Raw genomic sequence first — 23,687 nt, 5'->3', positions numbered from 1 at the left:
TAATTGAACCAAGTTTATTTCATTAAAATTTATTCACTCAAATAGGCATTCAAATAGAACAAAAACTTCTATTGACGGGTCCCATTGATGAAACAGCGTTTCGATTCTTTGCCGCCGCACAAACTGGAGATCATCTCACACCAAACGACCTTCCATCTTATCATCACTATCCAGAGAGACCGTCAGTTTTAAGATGCATCCCGTGAAGTAGTCCAAAAAATGCTCGAAGCCATCTGTCACAGTTGAGCAGTAAACGAAAATGGTTTTCTTGCGCCGAGTCACGTTTATAGGGATACGGCGACCGTTGAAGTTGCAGAGCTCAGCAGCAGACATACAGGGACCAAACTTGAAAGTGATGTCTGCAGAGAGTTTGTCGTTTTTATTTGTGTTCAATTCACATTTCATTGCATAACCGAGAAGCTTGATCTTTAAAGTTCCTTCAAATTGACGGCGGCTGGTGTAGCGAGTGACATGATATTTTGCGTTCTTGGAAGTAAATGAGAGCTTCGTCCTGAAAAATGTGGGCATAACTCCTCATCGCATAATGTATATACGAGCTGCCAAAGTTGAGTGCTAGTCATGGTGCATCGACCTCACTTAATTTTGACATTTTGTATGGGCTGGTATAAATTTTTAGGGTAGAGTTAGAAATATGTCAACAGGTAGATCATTGGCTAAGTTTGTGTCCATTTCTAATCACATAATTTCAATTTGAATAATCTGATCAATTTCCAAAACAAAAAATTAAATAAAAAACTCACAACTCAAACAACGAGCATGCCTTAAAAACTTCTTCTATTGCCAAGAAAGGAAGACGGAATAAAGGGAGTGGAATAGCGGAGCTAGTCATAGTATAGTATATTAGGTGCAAAATGAAAGACTAAATGCGACGGGACAGGTGGCATTTTTTTCTTATAACGCCAGATGGCCACAGGTAGGGGTCACTGAACTTCCCCGGAGAAAGGTTTTTTTAAGATAAAATCTGTTCTGATACACTGCTCAATTGAAGGGACAGACAGGCATGCAGACAGACAGGCAGACAGAATTTCGCTGACTTTGACTTACTAAGTTTGTAAGTGTTACGGCGAGACGTGAACGTGTTCGCACTACTTGGCGATAACAACTCGACAATAAGAGGCACGTGAACTCTCGAACTCTCTTATTATTATTTCACGTATTATCCACATGTACATTCCTTGATCGAATCTATCATATTCGATCATTCCTCACTATTCTATCATACTGCACTCTTCTGCTTTCTAATAAAGCTCTTCTATTATTATTACAAATTGGATATATAACAGTAAGTTTGTGTCGATTTCCGATCACATAATTTCAAACTGGGGGGGGGGGGGGGGGGGGGTGATGATAATATAAAAAGGACTTAGTCACCTAAATTTAGTTTCAGTTTAAAAGTTTTTGATGGTTGGTATTGTTTTGTTTTGTTTTGGTTTCATACTCCAGTCGAATTTATTTAATATTTTATTAGTACTGCACCTTTGGGATTTGATGGGCCATATCTCTCTTGGTTTTGGTTTTATCAAAAATTGAAAACTAATAAAATATTTGTTAGGTGTTTTTCTAAAAAATTTTTAGTTGAACAATTTTTGATATCATTCAAATTGGACATGGTGCATCGAACAAAAAATCTCTCGATGTATAAGTTGAAATCTCGAGTTTTTGACATGGTGCATCGACTTTAATTTGGCAGCTCATATCTCGCTTCTTTTCGATTTTATCAGAAAATTACCAATTGGCAAAATATTAGTAGTTTGTTGTTCTTCAATTTTATAGGTGATAAATTTTTTATCTCTTTCAAACAACAAACCGCTGCCAAAAAATGCATCGATCAAAAATACTCCACTTTCCGGCCCAAATTCTCTGTTGGCTTTTTTTTCGTTTCAACCAACAATGTTCATATACAAATGCTAAACTTACAAACTTCAAAACTTGAATTTTCAGATGAAGCGAACAATGCGAGGACCTTTTATGTTCATTCTTGGTGTGATTTTTTCCGGATTTTTATTCTCCATGATTTATTTAAAAGATAATAGAATTAGAGATTATCAGGTACGTAATAGATTTTACTGTTCAGAAAATAATTTCAAATGGAGTTTTATACATTATTCAGAATAGCGAAGCAGTAATGGAAAAGCGGGTCCAGAGAAGTTCAAGGGTCGAATTAGTAAAATCTGTAGATAAATGTGATTGTGTATCGGCAAAATCTGGAAAAACCTACAATTTCTGCTATAAAGATCCACAGAATGCAAATTCTGTTGGCAAGAAATTCAGCTGCGATCATTTGCCGATTTTGGAAAAACTAAGTGGGTTTTTAACATTTTTTTAATTCTTGAAATCTGAAAATTTTCCAAAAAATAGTTTTTCAGGTATCTTAGAGCCTTCGGGATCATTTGTCGATCTCACCGACGTAGCTGAAAATTCTAAAAATTTGATTTTCGCATCTGCAGCATCCGATGATCACTATCAAAATGAAGTTGGCACGATTTCAGCGATTTATAAGTATTATCCGGACGCCAAGTTCATATTATACAGTCTTGGACTACAAGCGGCCAACATTTCCAAGCTAAAATCCATGTTTAAAAACCTAGAAGTTCGAGTTTTCAATACAACCGGCTACCCGGATTATACGAATCATTGGATGGAGTATCGGTTTAAGCCACTACTCCTGGCGGAACTCCTGAGAGAGCATTCGAATATTTGGTGGATGGATGCACATTTGTCAGTGAAGAAGCCTAATATGGTGGAGCTGATGATGAAGGAGGTTGCGGACAATACTAAGAAAGCTGAGACAAAAGTGGTGGGTCTTAACGTTAAGCTTAAGCTCTTCAAGCTAAAATTTTCAGCCAGTCTCCATATACTTCTTCATTTATTCCAGCCACAGTAACTTTGCCACATTAAACACAGGTGAGCAATCACTAAGCACAATCGTGACCCCAAATTCCTGACTTTTTAGCTCTGCTGGACTACTTCCCAACAAATTCGATAGGCCTTCTGAAGGACCCGAACCTCGGATCCCAGATGGGTGCGAATACAATTTATATGGCAAGAACTCAGTATACAATGGAGACGTTAAAGTGGTGAGTTTTGGCAGCGGAACCCGCGAGGTGTCGGGTTCTTTTAAATCGACCGACACCTTGCGGGTTCCGCCGACCCAGCTCCGTATTTCTGACCTCTTTCACAGTAGAGCGCGCGGAGTGACCCATTCGAAAAAAGGGCCAACTACCACCTTTAAACTAAACTACCTTTTTATCTACAATTTCCTTATAAATTGTTATCTGTTCGGCTAACTTTTCCCTTTTTTCACCATTTCTTTTTGAAAAAAACTCAAATTTCAGGCCAAAAAATGTCAGCAAAAGTGCTATGGAAAAAGTGCTTCGAATCGATAAAAACAGTGGCAAAAACGGTTCCGAGCGGCGCTGAAAATTCGATAAAAGGAGTGAATAATGCGGTAATTCCTTCTTTTATACATTTTTTACAATAAAAAAATTCAGACTTCAAAAATGCGTGCCAGCGTCGATGAAATTATGAAGAACCGTGTGGAAAAACAGAAATTAGCCGAAGAATCTGAAATGGCAAAGCTGAAAAAGTCTCTGGAAGGCGTCTCTCAAGCAAATTCCGACTTAAAAATGAAGAACTTGAATCTTTTAATCGAGACGTCAGATTTGAAATCAAAATCGGAGCACACAATTTCGACAAGCGAACATCAGAAAATTGTAGGGTTTTTTTTCGCACTTTTCTCGAAATTTTTGAAATTTTACATTTTCAGGTCTCAAAATTACACGCCGAAATCGAAAATCTGACAAAATCCAAAGAATCGCGCTTTGAATCTCTCAAAACCATATTCAGTTTCCCGAAACGAGATGTGGAACCTGGAAACTCTGTTCAAAAATCTGTGTCGAAATTGGATTTATTCAAGAGATGTTTCGAGATTTTCAGTGCTTACGGTAAGGAAACCAAATTTTTTTCGCAAAAAAACCGTTACTTTTCAGCGATAGCCGACCGCCTCGCCAAAACACTAAAAAAGGGCATCTTCCTCAGTCCATTGGTCGTCATTGGAGCAATCTTCCGAAAATTGACGATGAAAAAGTAGAACATATTTTTATCAATCTAAAAACGTGTGCAAAGTTTTAATAAATAACGAGTAAATTCTGTTTTAATGTTAAAACGACAGTTTATTCACAAAAACCCTCATATTTTAAGTAATTCGAGTTACAAAACCGTAGAAATATTGAGAGCAAATATTCGTTTTGGAGGTTTTCTGAAAATTTAAAGTTAAAAAAAAACTCGCAATAAATGGAAAAAAATAGATCGCAAAAATCTATGTGCCTACGTGCCTACGTGCCTACTTTGCCTCAGGAAGCCGACGAGTGTCCAAACTTGCTTTACTATAAAAATAGGTCTAAAAATATAAATTTATAAATTAAAACGTGCCTACGTGCCTACGTGCCTACGTGCCTACGTGCCTACGTGCCTACGTGCCTACTTTGCCTCAGGAAGCCGACGAGTGTCCAAACTTGCTTTACTATAAAAATAGGTCTAAAAATATAAATTTATAAATTAAAACGTGCCTACGTGCCTACGTGCCTACGTGCCTACGTGCCTACGTGCCTACCTGCCTACGTGCCTACGTGTCTACGTGCCTACGTGCCTACGTGTCTACGTGCCTACTTTGCCTCAGGAAGCCGACGGGTGTCCAAACTTGCTCTAATATAAAAATACATAGGTCTAAAAATATAAATGTATAAATTAAAACGTGCCTACGTGCCTACGTGCCTACGTGCCTACGTGCCTACGTGCCTACGTGCCTACGTGCCTACGTGCCCACGTGCCTACTTGCCTACGTGCCTACGTGTCTACGTGCCTACGTGCCTACGTGCCTACGTGCCTACGCGCCTACGTGCCTACGTGCCTATGTGCCGCGTCCACGAATCCTCACCTCAAAACAAAATTCCTGAACGGAGGAGTTGTCGCCACAAGCACCAACGCATTAACCGACGAATGTGACGCAAAAATCGCCAGCAAAAGCTGCACGGTTACCTGAGCATACCGGAATTTGCTCATCACAACCACCACGAACATCACTGGAGGCCCCACACACAGTGACGTCACCGAAAACTGGGCCAGCAGACTTTTTACGGCGGCCTCGTGGCGGTTATAGCTAGCAGTGGAGATCCTTCGTTGAACGCTTCTCAGCATTTTGAACATGTCCAACGTGGAATAGGTAAAAACTAGGCCACAGATTAGGCCGCCGATGAGGGAAACGGCGGCGATCAGCAGAAACCAAAAGTTCAGGGTGTAAATTGCAAAATTGGAGAGGGAGGTGAAGCCGGCGAAGAATTGGGGATAGTTCTGAAAAAAAAACAGAATTTTTCACCTGTACTTAGAATTTCAAACTTGATAAGTTGATTTGTGTTGCCAATTTCAATCAAGACATGGCCGAGTTTTTGAGTTTTCTGGGTCACGTACCTCTAGAACATAGCCCAATTGCTCTTCCCGATCCATTCCGGCCATGCTGTACAATACAAAGACCGCAACCGGCAGAACCGGGATCCCGGCTTCACCAACAAAAAATAATTTTGCAGGAATAATATGTGTACTCAATATTTTTCCAATAGTCTGGTGTTTTTTGATGAAACAGTACACGAGCCATTCCATTTGTGCCGACATTGAAGCCATCATGAACGCCTGAAACATATACCAAGTGTTTTCAGATATTCTCACCAAAAAATGCTTGGATTTAGGCTAAAAGTTAGGCCATTTAACAGAATCTCTGTAATATTTAAACATTTTTCACCAAAAATTTAAATTCCCGCCAAAACTTTATCATGAAATTTGCTTTTTACCGAAATTTCTAAAATTTTCCAAACATTCTCACTAAAAAATTTGAACTTTCGCCGAAATTTCAGCGGCAAATTTGCAATTTTCGGCATAACTTTTGTGATGCACGTTTGATCTACAAAAAATGCGGGAATATTTTTCCGTAAAAATTGTGACGTCAGAACGCAAAATCAGATAAGATGTCTGCGTCTCGACTCCCGCATTTTTTGAAGATCAAACAAAATTTTCATTTCGATAAATTTGAATTCCCGCCAAGTCTTCAGTCTTCAACAGAATCACCAAAAAAAATCGTCTACATACCATCAAATAATGCGTAGAAGCATTCAGATAAACTGCCAGAAACCCAGAGCAATATCCTGCGATTATAGGGAACAACGGGATCGGCTGCATAAGAAATGTCAAGTAAAAGTCCGTTAGAGTACATAGAAGCTGAAATTCCATACTTTAAAACCGTCAAAACTCTCAAATATATGTATACCTGGAAAACTAAAATGCAATACCGAAAATTGTCGATTGTATCGCTTTTAAAAAGGGCGAGGTAGATGGTGAATGTGTTCAGTAGAAAGGAAATTGTACCCATGCAATGGTAAAACCACACCAGCCATACGGGTAATTCGAATGTGATATCCATTAGTGAACAAAAAAAACATGGCAAGGTTAACGTTCAATCGAATCGAGGAGAAGCCGCAGGTGAAAATTGTGCAATGCACGTGGTGAAATGAAAAAGTTAGTCATTTTGATTATGTGGGCTATGTCACGACAACCGCCGGAAACCCTATCGCGGCGGCTGCCGTGAAGTCTATTAACAGCCTCCTCTGGTTTTGTCGTTCTTTATTATAAAAAGGTTTTGTTTTATATACATCAAAATGGGCGGGAAATGGATTGGAATGTACTTAAAGTTGTGGGTGGATACATTCAATTAAAAGATAAGGGAATTGATAAGATGAAAGTACAAAAAATATAAAATCTGATCCTCTTTGTTGCAGAGGATTAGACATCATTTACTATATATAAAGCGCGTGTCCTTCCGTCCGTTTGTAGTTTGTAGTTTGATCTTTGATCTTTCAACTCTCTTTTCTGTAGTTGGAAAAGGTATTGGGTTAAGAGTTGCCGGGGGATAATGTCAAGGTACTGTAGTAGTACTGTAGGAGTACTGTAGGTATACGGTAGGGTTACTGTAGATTAGGAAAAATTGAGTTTTTGTCTACAGAAGAGGTATTGGGTTGGGAGTTGGTGAGGGATAATGTCAAGGTACTGTAGTAGTACTGTAGGAGTACTGTAGGTATACGGTAGGGTTACTGTAGTTTAGGAAAAGTTGAGTTTTCGTCTACAGAAGAGGTATTGGGTTGGGAGTTGGTGAGGGATAATTTCAAGGTACTGTAGTGGTACTGTAGGAGTACTGTAGGTATACGGTAGGGTTACTGTAGTTAGGAAAAGTTGAGTTTTCGTCTACAGAAGAGGTATTGGGTTGGGAGTTGGTGAGGGATAATTTCAAGGTACTGTAGTGGTACTGTAGGAGTACTGTAGGTATACGGTAGGGTTACTGTAGTTAGGAAAAATTTGAATTTTAACCATTTGAAGAGATATTGGGTTGGGAGTTGGTGGAGGATAATGTCAAGGTACTGTAATGGTATTGTTGGAGTACTGTAGGAGTACGGTAGGGTTACTGTAGTTATGAAAAATGTGAATTTTAACCATTTGAAGAGATATTGGGTTGGGAGTTGGTGGAGGATAATGTCAAGGTACTGTAATGGTATTGTTGGAGTACTGTAGGAGTACGGTAGGGTTACTGTAGTTATGAAAAATGTGAATTTTAACCATTTGAAGAGATATTGGGTTGGGAGTTGGTGGAGGATAATGTCAAAGTACTGTAATGGTACTGTAGGAGTACTGTAGGATTATGGTAGGGTTACTGTAGTCAGGAAAAAATTTGAATTTTAACTCAAGAAGGGTCCCATTGGCCCCGCCCCCTTGGTTTTAAATTTTTTTGAAAACATTTTGGTGGGAATTCAAATTTCACTTTTATAAAAACATTTTGACGGGAATTCAAATTTTAATTTTTTGAAAACATTTTGGCGGTAATTCAAATTTTAATTCTTTGAAAACATTTTGGAGGAAAATTGATGGAAATTTTCTTAACTTCTAAAAGTTAAGAAATTGTTTAAAGTTGAGAAACGTCTGAAACCTTCTGAAATCCACTGAATGCAATGTCCTAGAAAATTTTGTTAAGTTCATGAGACTTCAAATTAAAAAAAAATTCGAACGACAAAATGCCTCATTGGGTGGAGTAATTTTGTCGACTCCAGCCTCTCTCTGCAGCATTTCAGGATGTTCTATATTTATTTTAGTAAATTAGATTGTTTTGTTGACCGGAATGTCAAAAACTTTTCTAAATACATAATTTGACTGTATTTTTTTAACACACTCTACGAAATTTATAATTTGTTTTTCTGTTTTCGTTATTTACTGTACATTAATTACGAAATTCAAGATTTGTTTTTATGTTTTTGTTGTTTACTGTATTAGTGAACTGTTGTTTACAGTAGTGTTTACAGTATTTTTTGTTTACTGTACATTAATTACAAAATTTAAAATTTGTTTCTCTGTTTTAGGTTGTGTTTTTTGAAAAAAAATGGTATTATACTTTTTTGCCGAACTACAGTTTTCAATTATCTATAGTACGATTTTGGTTATTACAAAAAAAAATCTTCCCCTGTTTTATCTGTTCTATCGAAAAAAAATTTCTTTTCTCTTCATTTTTTCGTTTTTTTTTAAATTATTGTTTGTGATAGTCAATATTTTACAGAGGAATCCGAAGAATTATTAACTATGAACGAATTCTCACAAAAAACTGATTTCCCTTCAACATCTGATTCCCAAGAGCCTGTTTCAAAAAGGACACGTTCTAGATTTAAAAGGTAAGTTTTTATTTTCTAAGTTTATTTGTTAGTAAAATAAATGTTTTTAGTGATAGTTCTGGAGCTGAACGCAAAAGGAAACAGCGTGGAAAAGAGTCATCAGAAGAAAGAGAAGCACGCCATCAATACGATCAGGATAGGAAACGTAAAAAAAAAGCTTCTGAGTCCAAAGACGAACTGAAAGTGTTGCTACTGAAAGATAGAGAACGTAAAGCAAGAGAAAGAAGAGAAGCAAAAGGTATATCCGATGGACCCAACTATCTTGGCCCGATGAGCAAGACATGTGATCACTGTAAAGCCGTCTTTTTCGAAAGTAAGTTTTTAAATAATATTTTTACAAATGAACGTTGAATTTTACCATGCAGCAAATTTAATTTCAGATGAAGTAAGCGGCTCCACTGATCATATCAACATGTGTTGCAATTTTGGACTGACAACCTCCATCGATGATAAGTTCGCCGACTATCCCGATCGATTGAAGGATCTTCTTCTCGGAGATTCGATTGAGGCAAAAACTTCCAATCAAATATTCGGCAATTCAACTCTGCTTTTTCCATGGCTTCAATGGGTGCCCATCTCGATATTCCAAAAGGACATGGTCCATATTGCTACCGCATCCACGGCCAAGTGTATCACTTAGCAGGGCCTCTTCATCCAGAACCTGGAGGAAGACCATCATACGGCCAAATTTATATTCTGGACACAGCTCAAGCTATCGAAGAAAGATTAGGAAATCCTGCAAATTCAAAATGTGATCCGCAGTTGATGGCAGAGCTCACGAAACTCATTTCGACTAGGAACCCATACGCTAAAGCTTATAAAATGATGGCAGAGGTGGAAGAGAAAGAAAACACCGATGCTCTGAAAGAAGGAAGAGTTGCCGAGGAGGTTCGACTAATCTTCGACATTTCAACTACTAAAGATCGTCGTTGTTACAATGTCCCCGTATCAAATGAAGTGGCAGTTGTATTTGTCGGAGAAGATCAGGATATTCCAGCTTCAAGATCTCTAGCTATTCATCCAAGAGGAGGAGGTCTCACTGCAATTCGTGATATTGATAAGATATGTGATCCATTGACATATCCATAAGGTCATAAGATGGATAACAGATTCATCGTTCCGTATAACTCTTACTTTCTGCTTCGGTACAATGCTCACATCAACGTCGAAATTTGTGCTTTCATTGAAGCTGTGAAGTACTTATTTAAGTACGTGTACAAGGGACATGATCGTGCTGCTCTAAACATCATTCGGAGTAGACTGAAAGAAGGAATCGTTGATGAGATTAAAGCCCACCTTGATGCTCGATACGTGTGTGCTCCGGAGGCCATCCACCATCTCTTCGGATTTAAGATTGAGAGAAAGTCTGACACGGTATATCGACTAGCTGTCCATCTTCCGGGTTTTCAAGTTGTGGTATTTCCTTCAAATGTAACAAAGGATCAGTTGCAGTCTACGCCTGAAAAAGATACAACTCTGACAGCTTGGTTCAAAATTAACAAAATTAGCGAAGAAACAGTGCAGAGTGGTTCCATGTCCGATTCATTTGTCGACGAATTGCATTACATTGACATGCCATCTTAATTCACATTCGATCAAAAAGAGCGCTGCTGGAAAACCCGAAAGCGTGGAATCCGACAAATTGGCAGAATGTACACAGTTGCTCCCAGTGAAACTGAACGTTATGTTCTTCGCATTCTTCTACTAAACACAAAAGGAGCTACTTCTTTTGAGGATATTCGAACTGTCATAGATGATGATGGAGTGCCTGTAGTTTACCCCACTTTCGTTGAAGCAGCTAAGGCACGTGGACTGCTGAAGGATGATAGTGAATATTTAAAATCGCTGAAAGAGTGGATTGGATGCTCGGTTCCTGCTGCCCTACGATCTTTGTTCAGTTCTATTCTACTCTTCAATGAGGTTCACGAGCCTCAGGTATTGTGGGATACCGTAAAACGCGATCTCAGTGAGGATTATCGTCACGCAGGAGCCAGAGATGATGAAGCTGAAGCTTTGGCCTATTTTGATATTTCCAGTCGACTTCACAGGTAGCTATCATCTCTAAACTTATATTTATAGTGGAAATATATGTTTTCAGAGGAGGCAAAGCTTTCAATGATTACGTTCCTGAGCCTTCAATGCATCCGACTGACATCTATCTAAATACAAGCGATCCATCCCAATGTGCAGCAGAGGGCGTTCGACTATTTCAAACCCTCAACTCGGACCAGAAATACGTCTTCGAGCGTATCGTGGGAGCGCTACACGACCCTACTTTACCCCGTCTCTTCTTTTTGGATGGTCCCGGAGGAAGTGGTAAAACATATCTGTACATTGCATTGTACAATATGATAATTGGAGAAAATAAAATGGTAACTATCAACTAATTCATTTTTATTCCTAACATGTTTTTATTCCAGGCGGCTTGCACAGCATGGACTGGAATCGCGGCACATTTACTTCCAGGAGGTCGAACTATGGTGTCTCTTCTCAAATTGAACATTCATGATCGATGTGAGTCGTCGCTTCACCGAAGGCAATTGAAAGATGCCAGAGAACTTGCTAATACCGATGTGTTCATTTGTGACGAGGCTTCGATGATTCCAAAAACAGCTCTCAACACGTTTGATTCTCTTCTTCGGGATATCACTCAAGTCGATCAACCATTTGGAGGAAAAATAGTCATTTTGGGCGGAGATTTCCGACAAATCCTTCCCATTGTCGAAAAAGGGTCGAGAGCTGATCAAGTCGATGCCTGTATCAAGAGTTCGCCTCTGTGGAATCAGTTTGAGACTCTACGCCTCCACTCAAACATGAGAGTTACCACAAACGACACGGAATGGATGAACTTTCTTCTCGGTGTTGGCGATGGTTCCCTAAATGATTCTGAATCGAAAGTTCAAATCCCTTTTTCTTTATGTGATGGAAATATTGTCGAGAAAGTTTTTGGAGATGTAATCGACCCATCAACTTCTGATCCCTGCGAAAATGTGATTCTTACTCCAAAAAACGTTGATGTCACCCTTCTCAACGAAGATGTTCATTCCAGAGGGATAGGAGAAGAAAGAATCTATTTATCAAGAGATGAAATTGTAACAGATGATCCAGCAGATCACATGCACTACCCAACAGAATTTCTGAACAAGATGACCCCTTCGACTCTCCCCCCACATGTGCTGAAACTGAAAAAGGGATCGGTGGTTATGCTGCTCAGAAACCTTGATGTATCGGGAGGTCTCTGCAATGGATCTCGCTTTGTGGTGGAATCCTTAGGACGACGAACAATTGGATGCCGATTTGCATGTGGCGAAAGAAAAGGAAAATTTGTAATCATCCCTCGAATCGAATGTTATCATGATAAGAATTTGTCTTTCAAACTGAAACGAACTCAATTCCCTGTTCGAGCCCCTGACGGCCGAATCACAAATATTGTTTTTACCGAAATTCTTTAAACGAATGTTTTAGAAACCTTGATTTGATTTAATAAAAATTATTTAAAAAAAATTTTTTTCAAAATTTTTCACTTCCTTATTTTTAAAATAAAATTTCAAACGACCAGTCGCGGCCGCGCCGGAGGCGCGGTCAGCGGCTGGTTGTATGTATAATAAATCACTTTGCACTGAACTGTCGAAATTGCAGACAATGATTATAGCTTCTTCATTTGTTCAAATAGAATGTCTGACTATTTGCTTTGTAGCTAAACATCAAATCTTCGCAAAATTACTCAATCGGCACATAGTATCAAGAATCAGTTACTACTTTGGAGCAGCTGGTTTTACATGTGTCCCAATAATAGTTGTTATCGCTATCAGCCAAGCTAATGTTTACCAGGAGTATCAGCATATTGAAACCTGCTACCCAGAGTACCTTGCTAGATTTAAAAATCTTAGTGACTTCGCAATCTACACGTTCAACGAATGGTGCTATTTTCTCGCAGTTTTGGCTTGCATGGAAGCACTATTCTGCGTTACTGTAGCTGTCATTACAACATGGGATATGTTCAAGATGTTAAAAGCCCTACAGCTAAGAGTCTCTAAAATACAGCTCCAGCGTTACAAATCTGCAATTATCAGTCTTGTATCCCAGATGGCAGCTTCATTATTGCTATTGGTTGCCTTCGTCTGCTTACTAGCCACCGTACTGACAAATTTTAGCGCTAATCAAGGTTTGTATCACTTATACATGATCTCTAAATCTTGCTAATTTCAGCAATCGCGGAGCTTGCCCTATTAATTGGTGCTCAACACTCGATAGTCAATGTAATAGTGCTCATCACCACTACTCCGCCATACCGAGATCATGTATCTGGGTACTTCATGAAACTATTAAAGCCCAAGTTAGTTGGTCCTGCGGCAGTGGGAATGCTGAGTGAAGCATCTCGAAATCCGATTTTGATCAAGTTATAGTGTTTTTCTGGTAAAGCGGGAATGCTGAAAATTGGCTCAAAATTGTATAGACCGTTGTGTGGCTAGGACACGGAGGTCCATCCTGGGTTGAAGGATCCGACAGGGGTGCGGCTCTCGACCGACCCCGGCTTAAAAAAAAGAGGCCTCACAAAAAGGGAAGCTGTACGAAAAACGGATTTGGCACTGTGCCAGGGTTTTTTTTTTAATTTTTGTGCTGGAAAACACGCCAAACAACGCGCGATGCGTAATTTCAGAGCATCGTTGTAACGTTTTCTTCGAGAAATGATGCGTTTTGTGTATTTGGCACAATGCCACTTCTTCCTTTTCGTAGATCATTGTTTGTGGGGCCTCAAAAACAAGTGCCGCCTTTTCAGCTGTCCGCTCCCGCTCCACCTGTGTATTCAAAGTTAATAAATTATGAAATCATATGTATTTCTGTATTTCTTGCTCACTACATAACATGAGAACCAGGAGCTGACCGCGATTGAAACAATGTCAACAGTTGACAAATATTTACCGAAAAAAAACGTTTTCCGATAGATGAGTCAATAGTGTGTGGTAAGTTAGCAACCTTGGAAGAATTGCAAAAAATGACGACGAAACAACTTTCCTACCAATGCCAGATATCTGTAATTCATCACCTTGAGCCAAATTTGAGGTAGGTCGTTTTTTTTCCAATATGCAAATTTGCCGAAATTGCTGAGCTCGGTAAATTTGCCAAATTTGCCGTTTGCCGAGCACGTAAAAAATGTGGACTTATCGATTTTGCCGAGCTCGGCTAATTTTGAAAATTTTTTTTTCATTGATTTTGGCATTTTTTGAGCTCCAAAAAATGAAAAATATTGCAATTTACCGAGTATGACGACCACGGCAAATTTGCCAATTTCGCCGATCTCGGCAAATTTCAAAATTTGCCGCACACATCAAAAATTTGACATAACAATTTTTACCAAAACTAGTGATTTTGACTCCAAAAATTTGGTAAAAGGACACAAAATTTAATTATTTTTATGTTTAAGCAGACACACTACACCGAACTTATTCAGAAACCATATGTGTGTTAACAATTCAGTAGTTTTGGTGCTCCAAAACACAATAAAAACACCAAATTTTTCGGAGTTACGGCAAATTTGCCGAATTGGCCGAATTTGCTGAGCTCGGCAAATTTGCCAAAATTGCCGAGCTCGGCAAGTATTAAAGAAGTTGGTTTGCCGATTTTGCCGAGCTCGGCAAATTTCGAAATTTGCCGCACAATCCTTGTACGGATGTTGTTTTGCCATGTTGATGCACCATGCTCCACCCAATTCAAGAACTCTCAAAATTTGCAGACTATCCCTTTCCCGCCGATGTCCATCACTCAAGCTCGCGGAGCAGTCCACCGGCCTATACCTCACCTACCTGCAAATCGACCAAAACTCTATTCAAATCAACCATATCTTGTATCGACTAAGCGTTATCAGAAGCAATGGAGATGGTGGCCGCCCGTATGATGTAGATGAGTATGGATATCAGGATTATGCCTTAAATGTTCATGAAGATCCCAATGAGATTTTGATAGATAATAGGATGCCTGGTGGAAGCAACAAAAGTCTGAACGAATTGCTGCGTGATGTTGGAAGAATCCTTGATGAACGTCGGCTTTATCAGGAGCTGAGGCGCCGAGTTCTGAGGGACGGGCTTCGCAGTGACAATTTTATTCAACTGGTGACAGGAAAAAATGTTGAGCAAGTGACATATGCGAAGAAGCTTCACGAAGCTTTGAAATATCTACTTGAAACATTTCTAAGCGGTAGGAAAACCCCCATTGTGGTACGGAAGCTATCCATTGGAGCCGTTGGAATACTAAGAATCCCCTCAGATATTAGATTGACAGTTCCGGACATGGAACTTTTTTATGGATATGAAAACCCTTATACGATTTGGCGATTGATCGACCCACTGCTTACTGGCCCCCTGGACACTTTGGAGGTCATTGGGAGCTCCCTTTCAATAGCGCCAGCGATATTTCAAAACGCCCGATGTTTGATCTTCAATTTGGAACCTGGACCTTATTCCCTACAAGTAATCTCACACCAACGCGTCCATTTCAAGAATGCTTCCATAGACACCTGCCCGGAAATTGTGCAACTTGTGAGAAACTGGGTGGAAAACCATAAGCCCGCTGGAACATGGTACTCGTTTGATTTCAAGATTGAGGTGTTGCCGAAGTCAGTGCTGAATGAAGTGAAGATCAACCATGAGAATCTTCTATTGGTTGAGGAGGGGTGAGTTAGTGGAGGCTACCCCTTAATGAGGTCTAATCTTGGTGTAAGGGTCTTAGACATTTGATGTCAAATTGTACAGGGCTAATTAAAGAGGGTCCCAACGGCTGCTAAAAGTCTGCAGAACAGTTGAAAATGACCCAACGGCCTGGCTCATGATTGGACTCTGGTCTCTGATAAAGTAGGCCGGACTCAGTTAACCCGGTTGATCCCGCTTCACCTGCGGTTCTATCGCTGCACCATGATAGCAAAATCTGATTTTTGTCGGTTATCCTAGCTAGGCCTAGCCTGACAGGCCTCAATTTCCAAAAAAAAAATTATGTTTTAGAAATTCTTCTACCCAAATCATCAATCTACTGATCGACGATGAAGATGTGCTGAGCATTTATTATGAGAAGAAGCAAGACTTGTGGCTTTTGAATATGCAAATTTTGAGTTAAATTATGTATTTTTTTTGAATAAATCATCTTCTGATACAATCTAGAATAGAATGTATGAACATTACAGATTGAGAGATAAGCTTCCTATGAGGGGAAACTGGAAATTTCAGGGTTTCAGAGTTCTTCCTAAACCGGTTACTGTGGACTAGGCATCCCTCATCCCCTCTGGATCAGTCGGTAACTGCTTCGACCGGGGAGTGGGAGGGGGAGGGATGAGTTAATTCTCGCAAAATTCCAAATTTTTTTTTTTGCAAAAAAGCGCATATGTATGTAAAAAATTAATTGAAGACCAAAACGCCTCTAGCGGGGCCAAAATCGAATTTCTAGACCCCGAATCGTACCCATAATACTAAAAAAAAATTAGCAATCCATTTTTATAAAAATTCTCGCAAAATTCCAAATTTTTTCTTTTGCAAAAAAGTGCAGTCATATATATGTATGTAAAAAATTAATTGAAGACCAAAACGCCTCTAGCGGGGCCAAAACCGAATTTCTAGACCCCGAATCGTACCCATAATACTAAAAAAAAATTAGCAATCCATTTTTATAAAAATTCTCGCAAAATTCCAAATTTTTTTTTTGCAAAAAAGCGCATATGTATGTAAAAAATTAATTGAAGACCAAAACGCCTCTAGCGGGGCCAAAACCGAATTTCTAGACCCCGAATCGTACCCATATTACTAAAAAAAAATTAGCAATCCATTTTTATAAAAATTCTCGCAAAATTCCAAATTTTTTCTTTTGCAAAAAAGCGCATATGTATGTAAAAAATTAATTGAAGACCAAAACGCCTCTAGCGGGGCTAAAATCGAATTTCTAGACCCCGAATCGTACCCATAATACTAAAAAAAAATTAGCAATCCATTTTTATAAAAATTCTCCCAAAATTCCAAATTTTTTTTTTTGCAAAAAAGCGCATATGTATGTAAAAAATTAATTGAAGACCAAAACGCCTCTAGCGGGGCCAAAATCGAATTTCTAGACCCCGAATCGTACCCATAATACTAAAAAAAAATTAGCAATCCATTTTTATAAAAATTCTCCCAAAATTCCAAATTTTTTTTTTTGCAAAAAAGCGCATATGTATGTAAAAAATTAATTGAAGACCAAAACGCCTCTAGCGGGGCCAAAATCAAATTTCTAGACCCCGAATCGTACCCATAATACTAAAAAAAAATTAGCAATCCATTTTTATAAAAATTCTCCCAAAATTCCAAATTTTTTTTTTTGCAAAAAAGCGCATATGTATGTAAAAAATTAATTGAAGACCAAAACGCCTCTAGCGGGGCCAAAATCGAATTTCTAGACCCCGAATCGTACCCATAATACTAAAAAAAAATTAGCAATCCATTTTTATAAAAATTCTCGCAAAATTCCAAATTTTTTCTTTTGCAAAAAAGTGCAGTCATATATATGTATGTAAAAAATTAATTGAAGACCAAAACGCCTCTAGCGGGGCCAAAACCGAATTTCTAGACCCCGAATCGTACCCATAATACTAAAAAAAAATTAGCAATCCATTTTTATAAAAATTCTCGCAAAATTCCAAATTTTTTTTTTGCAAAAAAGCGCATATGTATGTAAAAAATTAATTGAAGACCAAAACGCCTCTAGCGGGGCCAAAATCGAATTTCTAGACCCCGAATCGTACCCATATTACTAAAAAAAAATTAGCAATCCATTTTTATAAAAATTCTCGCAAAATTCCAAATTTTTTCTTTTGCAAAAAAGCGCATATGTATGTAAAAAATTAATTGAAGACCAAAACGCCTCTAGCGGGGCTAAAATCGAATTTCTAGACCCCGAATCGTACCCATAATACTAAAAAAAAATTAGCAATCCATTTTTATAAAAATTCTCGCAAAATTCCAAATTTTTTTTTTGCAAAAAAGTGCAGTCATATATATGTATGTAAAAAATTAATTGAAGACCAAAACGCCTCTAGCGGGGCCAAAATCGAATTTCTAGACCCCGAATCGTACCCATATTACTAAAAAAAAATTAGCAATCCATTTTTATAAAAATTCTCGCAAAATTCCAAATTTTTTCTTTTGCAAAAAAGCGCATATGTATGTAAAAAATTAATTGAAGACCAAAACGCCTCTAGCGGGGCTAAAATCGAATTTCTAGACCCCGAATCGTACCCATAATACTAAAAAAAAATTAGCAATCCATTTTTATAAAAATTCTCCCAAAATTCCAAATTTTTTCTTTTGCAAAAAAGCGCATATGTATGTAAAAAATTAATTGAAGACCAAAACGCCTCTAGCGGGGCTAAAATCGAATTTCTAGACCCCGAATCGTACCCATAATACTAAAAAAAAATTAGCAATCCATTTTTATAAAAATTCTCCCAAAATTCCAAATTTTTTTTTTTGCAAAAAAGCGCATATGTATGTAAAAAATTAATTGAAGACCAAAACGCCTCTAGCGGGGCCAAAATCGAATTTCTAGACCCCGAATCGTACCCATAATACTAAAAAAAAATTAGCAATCCATTTTTATAAAAATTCTCGCAAAATTCCAAATTTTTTTTTTGCAAAAAAGCGCATATGTATGTAAAAAATTAATTGAAGACCAAAACGCCTCTAGCGGGGCCAAAACCGAATTTCTAGACCCCGAATCGTACCCATAATACTAAAAAAAAATTAGCAATCCATTTTTATAAAAATTCTCGCAAAATTCCAAATTTTTTTTTTGCAAAAAAGTGCAGTCATATATATGTATGTAAAAAATTAATTGAAGACCAAAACGCCTCTAGCGGGGCCAAAATCGAATTTCTAGACCCCGAATCGTACCCATAATACTAAAAAAAAATTAGCAATCCATTTTTATAAAAATTCTCGCAAAATTCCAAATTTTTTTTTTGCAAAAAAGCGCATATGTATGTAAAAAATTAATTGAAGACCAAAACGCCTCTAGCGGGGCCAAAACCGAATTTCTAGACCCCGAATCGTACCCATAATACTAAAAAAAAATTAGCAATCCATTTTTATAAAAATTCTCGCAAAATTCCAAATTTTTTTTTTGCAAAAAAGTGCATATGTATGTAAAAAATTAATTGAAGACCAAAACGCCTCTAGCGGGGCCAAAATCGAATTTCTAGACCCCGAATCGTACCCATAATACTAAAAAAAAATTAGCAATCCATTTTTATAAAAATTCTCGCAAAATTCCAAATTTTTTTTTTGCAAAAAAGCGCATATGTATGTAAAAAATTAATTGAAGACCAAAACGCCTCTAGCGGGGCCAAAACCGAATTTCTAGACCCCGAATCGTACCCATAATACTAAAAAAAAATTAGCAATCCATTTTTATAAAAATTCTCGCAAAATTCCAAATTTTTTTTTTGCAAAAAAGTGCAGTCATATATATGTATGTAAAAAATTAATTGAAGACCAAAACGCCTCTAGCGGGGCCAAAACCGAATTTCTAGACCCCGAATCGTACCCATAATACTAAAAAAAAATTAGCAATCCATTTTTATAAAAATTCTCGCAAAATTCCAAATTTTTTTTTTGCAAAAAAGTGCAGTCATATATATGTATGTAAAAAATTAATTGAAGACCAAAACGCCTCTAGCGGGGCCAAAATCGAATTTCTAGACCCCGAATCGTACCCATATTACTAAAAAAAAATTAGCAATCCATTTTTATAAAAATTCTCGCAAAATTCCAAATTTTTTTTTTGCAAAAAAGCGCATATGTATGTAAAAAATTAATTGAAGACCAAAACGCCTCTAGCGGGGCTAAAATCGAATTTCTAGACCCCGAATCGTACCCATAATACTAAAAAAAAATTAGCAATCCATTTTTATAAAAATTCTCGCAAAATTCCAAATTTTTTTTTTTGCAAAAAAGCGCATATGTATGTAAAAAATTAATTGAAGACCAAAACGCCTCTAGCGGGGCCAAAATCGAATTTCTAGACCCCGAATCGTACCCATAATACTAAAAAAAAATTAGCAATCCATTTTTATAAAAATTCTCGCAAAATTCCAAATTTTTTTTTTGCAAAAAAGTGCAGTCATATATATGTATGTAAAAAATTAATTGAAGACCAAAACGCCTCTAGCGGGGCCAAAATCGAATTTCTAGACCCCGAATCGTACCCATATTACTAAAAAAAAATTAGCAATCCATTTTTATAAAAATTCTCGCAAAATTCCAAATTTTTTTTTTGCAAAAAAGTGCAGTCATATATATGTATGTAAAAAATTAATTGAAGACCAAAACGCCTCTAGCGGGGCCAAAACCGAATTTCTAGACCCCGAATCGTACCCATAATACTAAAAAAAAATTAGCAATCCATTTTTATAAAAATTCTCGCAAAATTCCAAATTTTTTTTTTGCAAAAAAGTGCAGTCATATATATGTATGTAAAAAATTAATTGAAGACCAAAACGCCTCTAGCGGGGCCAAAATCGAATTTCTAGACCCCGAATCGTACCCATATTACTAAAAAAAAATTAGCAATCCATTTTTATAAAAATTCTCGCAAAATTCCAAATTTTTTCTTTTGCAAAAAAGCGCATATGTATGTAAAAAATTAATTGAAGACCAAAACGCCTCTAGCGGGGCCAAAATCGAATTTCTAGACCCCGAATCGTACCCATAATACTAAAAAAAAATTAGCAATCCATTTTTATAAAAATTCTCCCAAAATTCCAAATTTTTTTTTTTGCAAAAAAGCGCATATGTATGTAAAAAATTAATTGAAGACCAAAACGCCTCTAGCGGGGCCAAAATCGAATTTCTAGACCCCGAATCGTACCCATAATACTAAAAAAAAATTAGCAATCCATTTTTATAAAAATTCTCGCAAAATTCCAAATTTTTTCTTTTGCAAAAAAGTGCAGTCATATATATGTATGTAAAAAATTAATTGAAGACCAAAACGCCTCTAGCGGGGCCAAAACCGAATTTCTAGACCCCGAATCGTACCCATAATACTAAAAAAAAATTAGCAATCCATTTTTATAAAAATTCTCCCAAAATTCCAAATTTTTTTTTTTGCAAAAAAGCGCATATGTATGTAAAAAATTAATTGAAGACCAAAACGCCTCTAGCGGGGCTAAAATCGAATTTCTAGACCCCGAATCGTACCCATAATACTAAAAAAAAATTAGCAATCCATTTTTATAAAAATTCTCGCAAAATTCCAAATTTTTTTTTTGCAAAAAAGTGCAGTCATATATATGTATGTAAAAAATTAATTGAAGACCAAAACGCCTCTAGCGGGGCCAAAATCGAATTTCTAGACCCCGAATCGTACCCATAATACTAAAAAAAAATTAGCAATCCATTTTTATAAAAATTCTACCAAAATTCCAAAATTTTTTTTTTGCAAAAAAGTGCAGTCATATATGTATGTAAAAAATTAATTGAAGACCAAAACGCCTCTAGCGGGGCCAAAATCGAATTTCTAGACCCCGAATCGTACCCATAATACTAAAAAAAAATTAGCAATCCATTTTTATAAAAATTCTCCCAAAATTCCAAATTTTTTTTTTTGCAAAAAAGCGCATATGTATGTAAAAAATTAATTGAAGACCAAAACGCCTCTAGCGGGGCCAAAATCGAATTTCTAGACCCCGAATCGTACCCATAATACTAAAAAAAAATTAGCAATCCATTTTTATAAAAATTCTCGCAAAATTCCAAATTTTTTTTTTGCAAAAAAGTGCAGTCATATATATGTATGTAAAAAATTAATTGAAGACCAAAACGCCTCTAGCGGGGCCAAAATCGAATTTCTAGACCCCGAATCGTACCCATATTACTAAAAAAAAATTAGCAATCCATTTTTATAAAAATTCTCCCAAAATTCCAAATTTTTTTTTTTGCAAAAAAGCGCATATGTATGTGGAAAATTAATTGAAGACCAAAACGCCTCTAGCGGGGCTAAAATCGAATTTCTAGACCCCGAATCGTACCCATAATACTAAAAAAAAATTAGCAATCCATTTTTATAAAAATTCTCCCAAAATTCCAAATTTTTTTTTTGCAAAAAAGTGCAGTCATATATATGTATGTAAAAAATTAATTGAAGACCAAAACGCCTCTAGCGGGGCCAAAACCGAATTTCTAGACCCCGAATCGTACCCATAATACTAAAAAAAAATTAGCAATCCATTTTTATAAAAATTCTCGCAAAATTCCAAATTTTTTTTTTGCAAAAAAGTGCAGTCATATATATGTATGTAAAAAATTAATTGAAGACCAAAACGCCTCTAGCGGGGCCAAAACCGAATTTCTAGACCCCGAATCGTACCCATAATACTAAAAAAAAATTAGCAATCCATTTTTATAAAAATTCTCGCAAAATTCCAAATTTTTTTTTTGCAAAAAAGCGCATATGTATGTAAAAAATTAATTGAAGACCAAAACGCCTCTAGCGGGGCCAAAATCGAATTTCTAGACCCCGAATCGTACCCATAATACTAAAAAAAAATTAGCAATCCATTTTTATAAAAATTCTCGCAAAATTCCAAATTTTTTTTTTGCAAAAAAGTGCAGTCATATATATGTATGTAAAAAATTAATTGAAGACCAAAACGCCTCTAGCGGGGCCAAAATCGAATTTCTAGACCCCGAATCGTACCCATAATACTAAAAAAAAATTAGCAATCCATATTTATAAAAATTCTCGCAAAATTCCAAATTTTTTTTTTGCAAAAAAGTGCAGTCATATATATGTATGTAAAAAATTAATTGAAGACCAAAACGCCTCTAGCGGGGCCAAAATCGAATTTCTAGACCCCGAATCGTACCCATAATACTAAAAAAAAATTAGCAATCCATTTTTATAAAAATTCTCGCAAAATTCCAAATTTTTTTTTTGCAAAAAAGTGCAGTCATATATATGTATGTAAAAAATTAATTGAAGACCAAAACGCCTCTAGCGGGGCTAAAATCGAATTTCTAGACCCCGAATCGTACCCATAATACTAAAAAAAAATTAGCAATCCATTTTTATAAAAATTCTCGCAAAATTCCAAATTTTTTTTTTGCAAAAAAGTGCAGTCATATATATGTATGTAAAAAATTAATTGAAGACCAAAACGCCTCTAGCGGGGCCAAAAACGAATTTCTAGACCCCGAATCGTACCCATAATACTAAAAAAAAATTAGCAATCCATTTTTATAAAAATTCTCGCAAAATTCCAAATTTTTTTTTTGCAAAAAAGTGCAGTCATATATATGTATGTAAAAAATTAATTGAAGACCAAAACGCCTCTAGCGGGGCCAAAACCGAATTTCTAGACCCCGAATCGTACCCATAATACTAAAAAAAAATTAGCAATCCATTTTTATAAAAATTCTCGCAAAATTCCAAATTTTTTCTTTTGCAAAAAAGCGCATATGTATGTAAAAAATTAATTGAAGACCAAAACGCCTCTAGCGGGGCTAAAATCGAATTTCTAGACCCCGAATCGTACCCATAATACTAAAAAAAAATTAGCAATCCATTTTTATAAAAATTCTCCCAAAATTCCAAATTTTTTTTTTTGCAAAAAAGCGCATATGTATGTAAAAAATTAATTGAAGACCAAAACGCCTCTAGCGGGGCCAAAACCGAATTTCTAGACCCCGAATCGTACCCATAATACTAAAAAAAAATTAGCAATCCATTTTTATAAAAATTCTCGCAAAATTCCAAATTTTTTTTTTGCAAAAAAGTGCAGTCATATATATGTATGTAAAAAATTAATTGAAGACCAAAACGCCTCTAGCGGGGCCAAAATCGAATTTCTAGACCCCGAATCGTACCCATAATACTAAAAAAAAATTAGCAATCCAT

At 36.7% G+C, this 23,687-nt stretch overlaps 5 protein-coding genes across 5 annotated transcripts; 3 read left to right on the top strand and 2 right to left on the bottom strand.

Annotated features, from left to right (window-relative positions):
- Positions 1 to 20: 20 nt before the first annotated feature.
- On the bottom strand, positions 21 to 889 carry Y27F2A.8 (F-box domain-containing protein). Its single transcript, NM_001027252.6, has 2 exons — positions 762 to 889; positions 21 to 511 (listed from the first exon to the last, which is right to left on the bottom strand). The coding sequence occupies exons 1-2, from the start codon at positions 848 to 850 to the stop codon at positions 136 to 138; spliced, it is 465 nt and encodes a 154-aa protein (NP_001022423.1). The 5' UTR covers positions 851 to 889; the 3' UTR covers positions 21 to 135.
- Positions 890 to 1,250: 361 nt separating this feature from the next.
- Y27F2A.6 (Alpha-2,3-sialyltransferase) lies at positions 1,251 to 4,172 on the top strand. The gene is made up of 10 exons (NM_062065.2): positions 1,251 to 1,303; positions 1,963 to 2,070; positions 2,132 to 2,324; positions 2,388 to 2,818; positions 2,865 to 2,925; positions 2,975 to 3,043; positions 3,357 to 3,469; positions 3,513 to 3,734; positions 3,788 to 3,965; positions 4,011 to 4,172. The coding sequence occupies exons 2-10, from the start codon at positions 1,975 to 1,977 to the stop codon at positions 4,109 to 4,111; spliced, it is 1,464 nt and encodes a 487-aa protein (NP_494466.1). The 5' UTR covers positions 1,251 to 1,303; positions 1,963 to 1,974; the 3' UTR covers positions 4,112 to 4,172.
- Positions 4,173 to 6,688, bottom strand: sri-40 (Serpentine Receptor, class I). Its single transcript, NM_001027250.4, has 5 exons — positions 6,338 to 6,688; positions 6,160 to 6,288; positions 5,488 to 5,706; positions 4,958 to 5,370; positions 4,173 to 4,279 (listed from the first exon to the last, which is right to left on the bottom strand). Exons 1-5 carry the CDS (start codon positions 6,488 to 6,490, stop codon positions 4,231 to 4,233), a joined length of 963 nt encoding a protein of 320 aa, NP_001022421.1. The 5' UTR covers positions 6,491 to 6,688; the 3' UTR covers positions 4,173 to 4,230.
- Positions 6,689 to 12,374: 5,686 nt separating this feature from the next.
- Positions 12,375 to 13,183, top strand: Y27F2A.10 (G_PROTEIN_RECEP_F1_2 domain-containing protein; the record flags this gene model as incomplete). The annotated part of the gene is made up of 2 exons (NM_001129181.1): positions 12,375 to 12,942; positions 12,987 to 13,183. The coding sequence occupies 2 exons, from the start codon at positions 12,375 to 12,377 to the stop codon at positions 13,181 to 13,183; spliced, it is 765 nt and encodes a 254-aa protein (NP_001122653.1).
- Positions 13,184 to 13,750: 567 nt separating this feature from the next.
- Positions 13,751 to 15,894, top strand: fbxc-55 (F-box C protein). Its single transcript, NM_062063.4, has 3 exons — positions 13,751 to 13,841; positions 14,512 to 15,447; positions 15,773 to 15,894. Exons 1-3 carry the CDS (start codon positions 13,774 to 13,776, stop codon positions 15,882 to 15,884), a joined length of 1,116 nt encoding a protein of 371 aa, NP_494464.3. The 5' UTR covers positions 13,751 to 13,773; the 3' UTR covers positions 15,885 to 15,894.
- The last annotated feature ends 7,793 nt before the right edge of the window (positions 15,895 to 23,687 follow it).

The sequence above is a fragment of the Caenorhabditis elegans genome, chromosome II (genome assembly GCF_000002985.6).
Source record: "Caenorhabditis elegans chromosome II".
Taxonomy (NCBI): Eukaryota; Metazoa; Nematoda; class Chromadorea; order Rhabditida; family Rhabditidae; genus Caenorhabditis; species Caenorhabditis elegans.
Note: the sequence above shows the minus strand (reverse complement) of the source record. Positions and strands in the feature narration are given on the sequence as shown.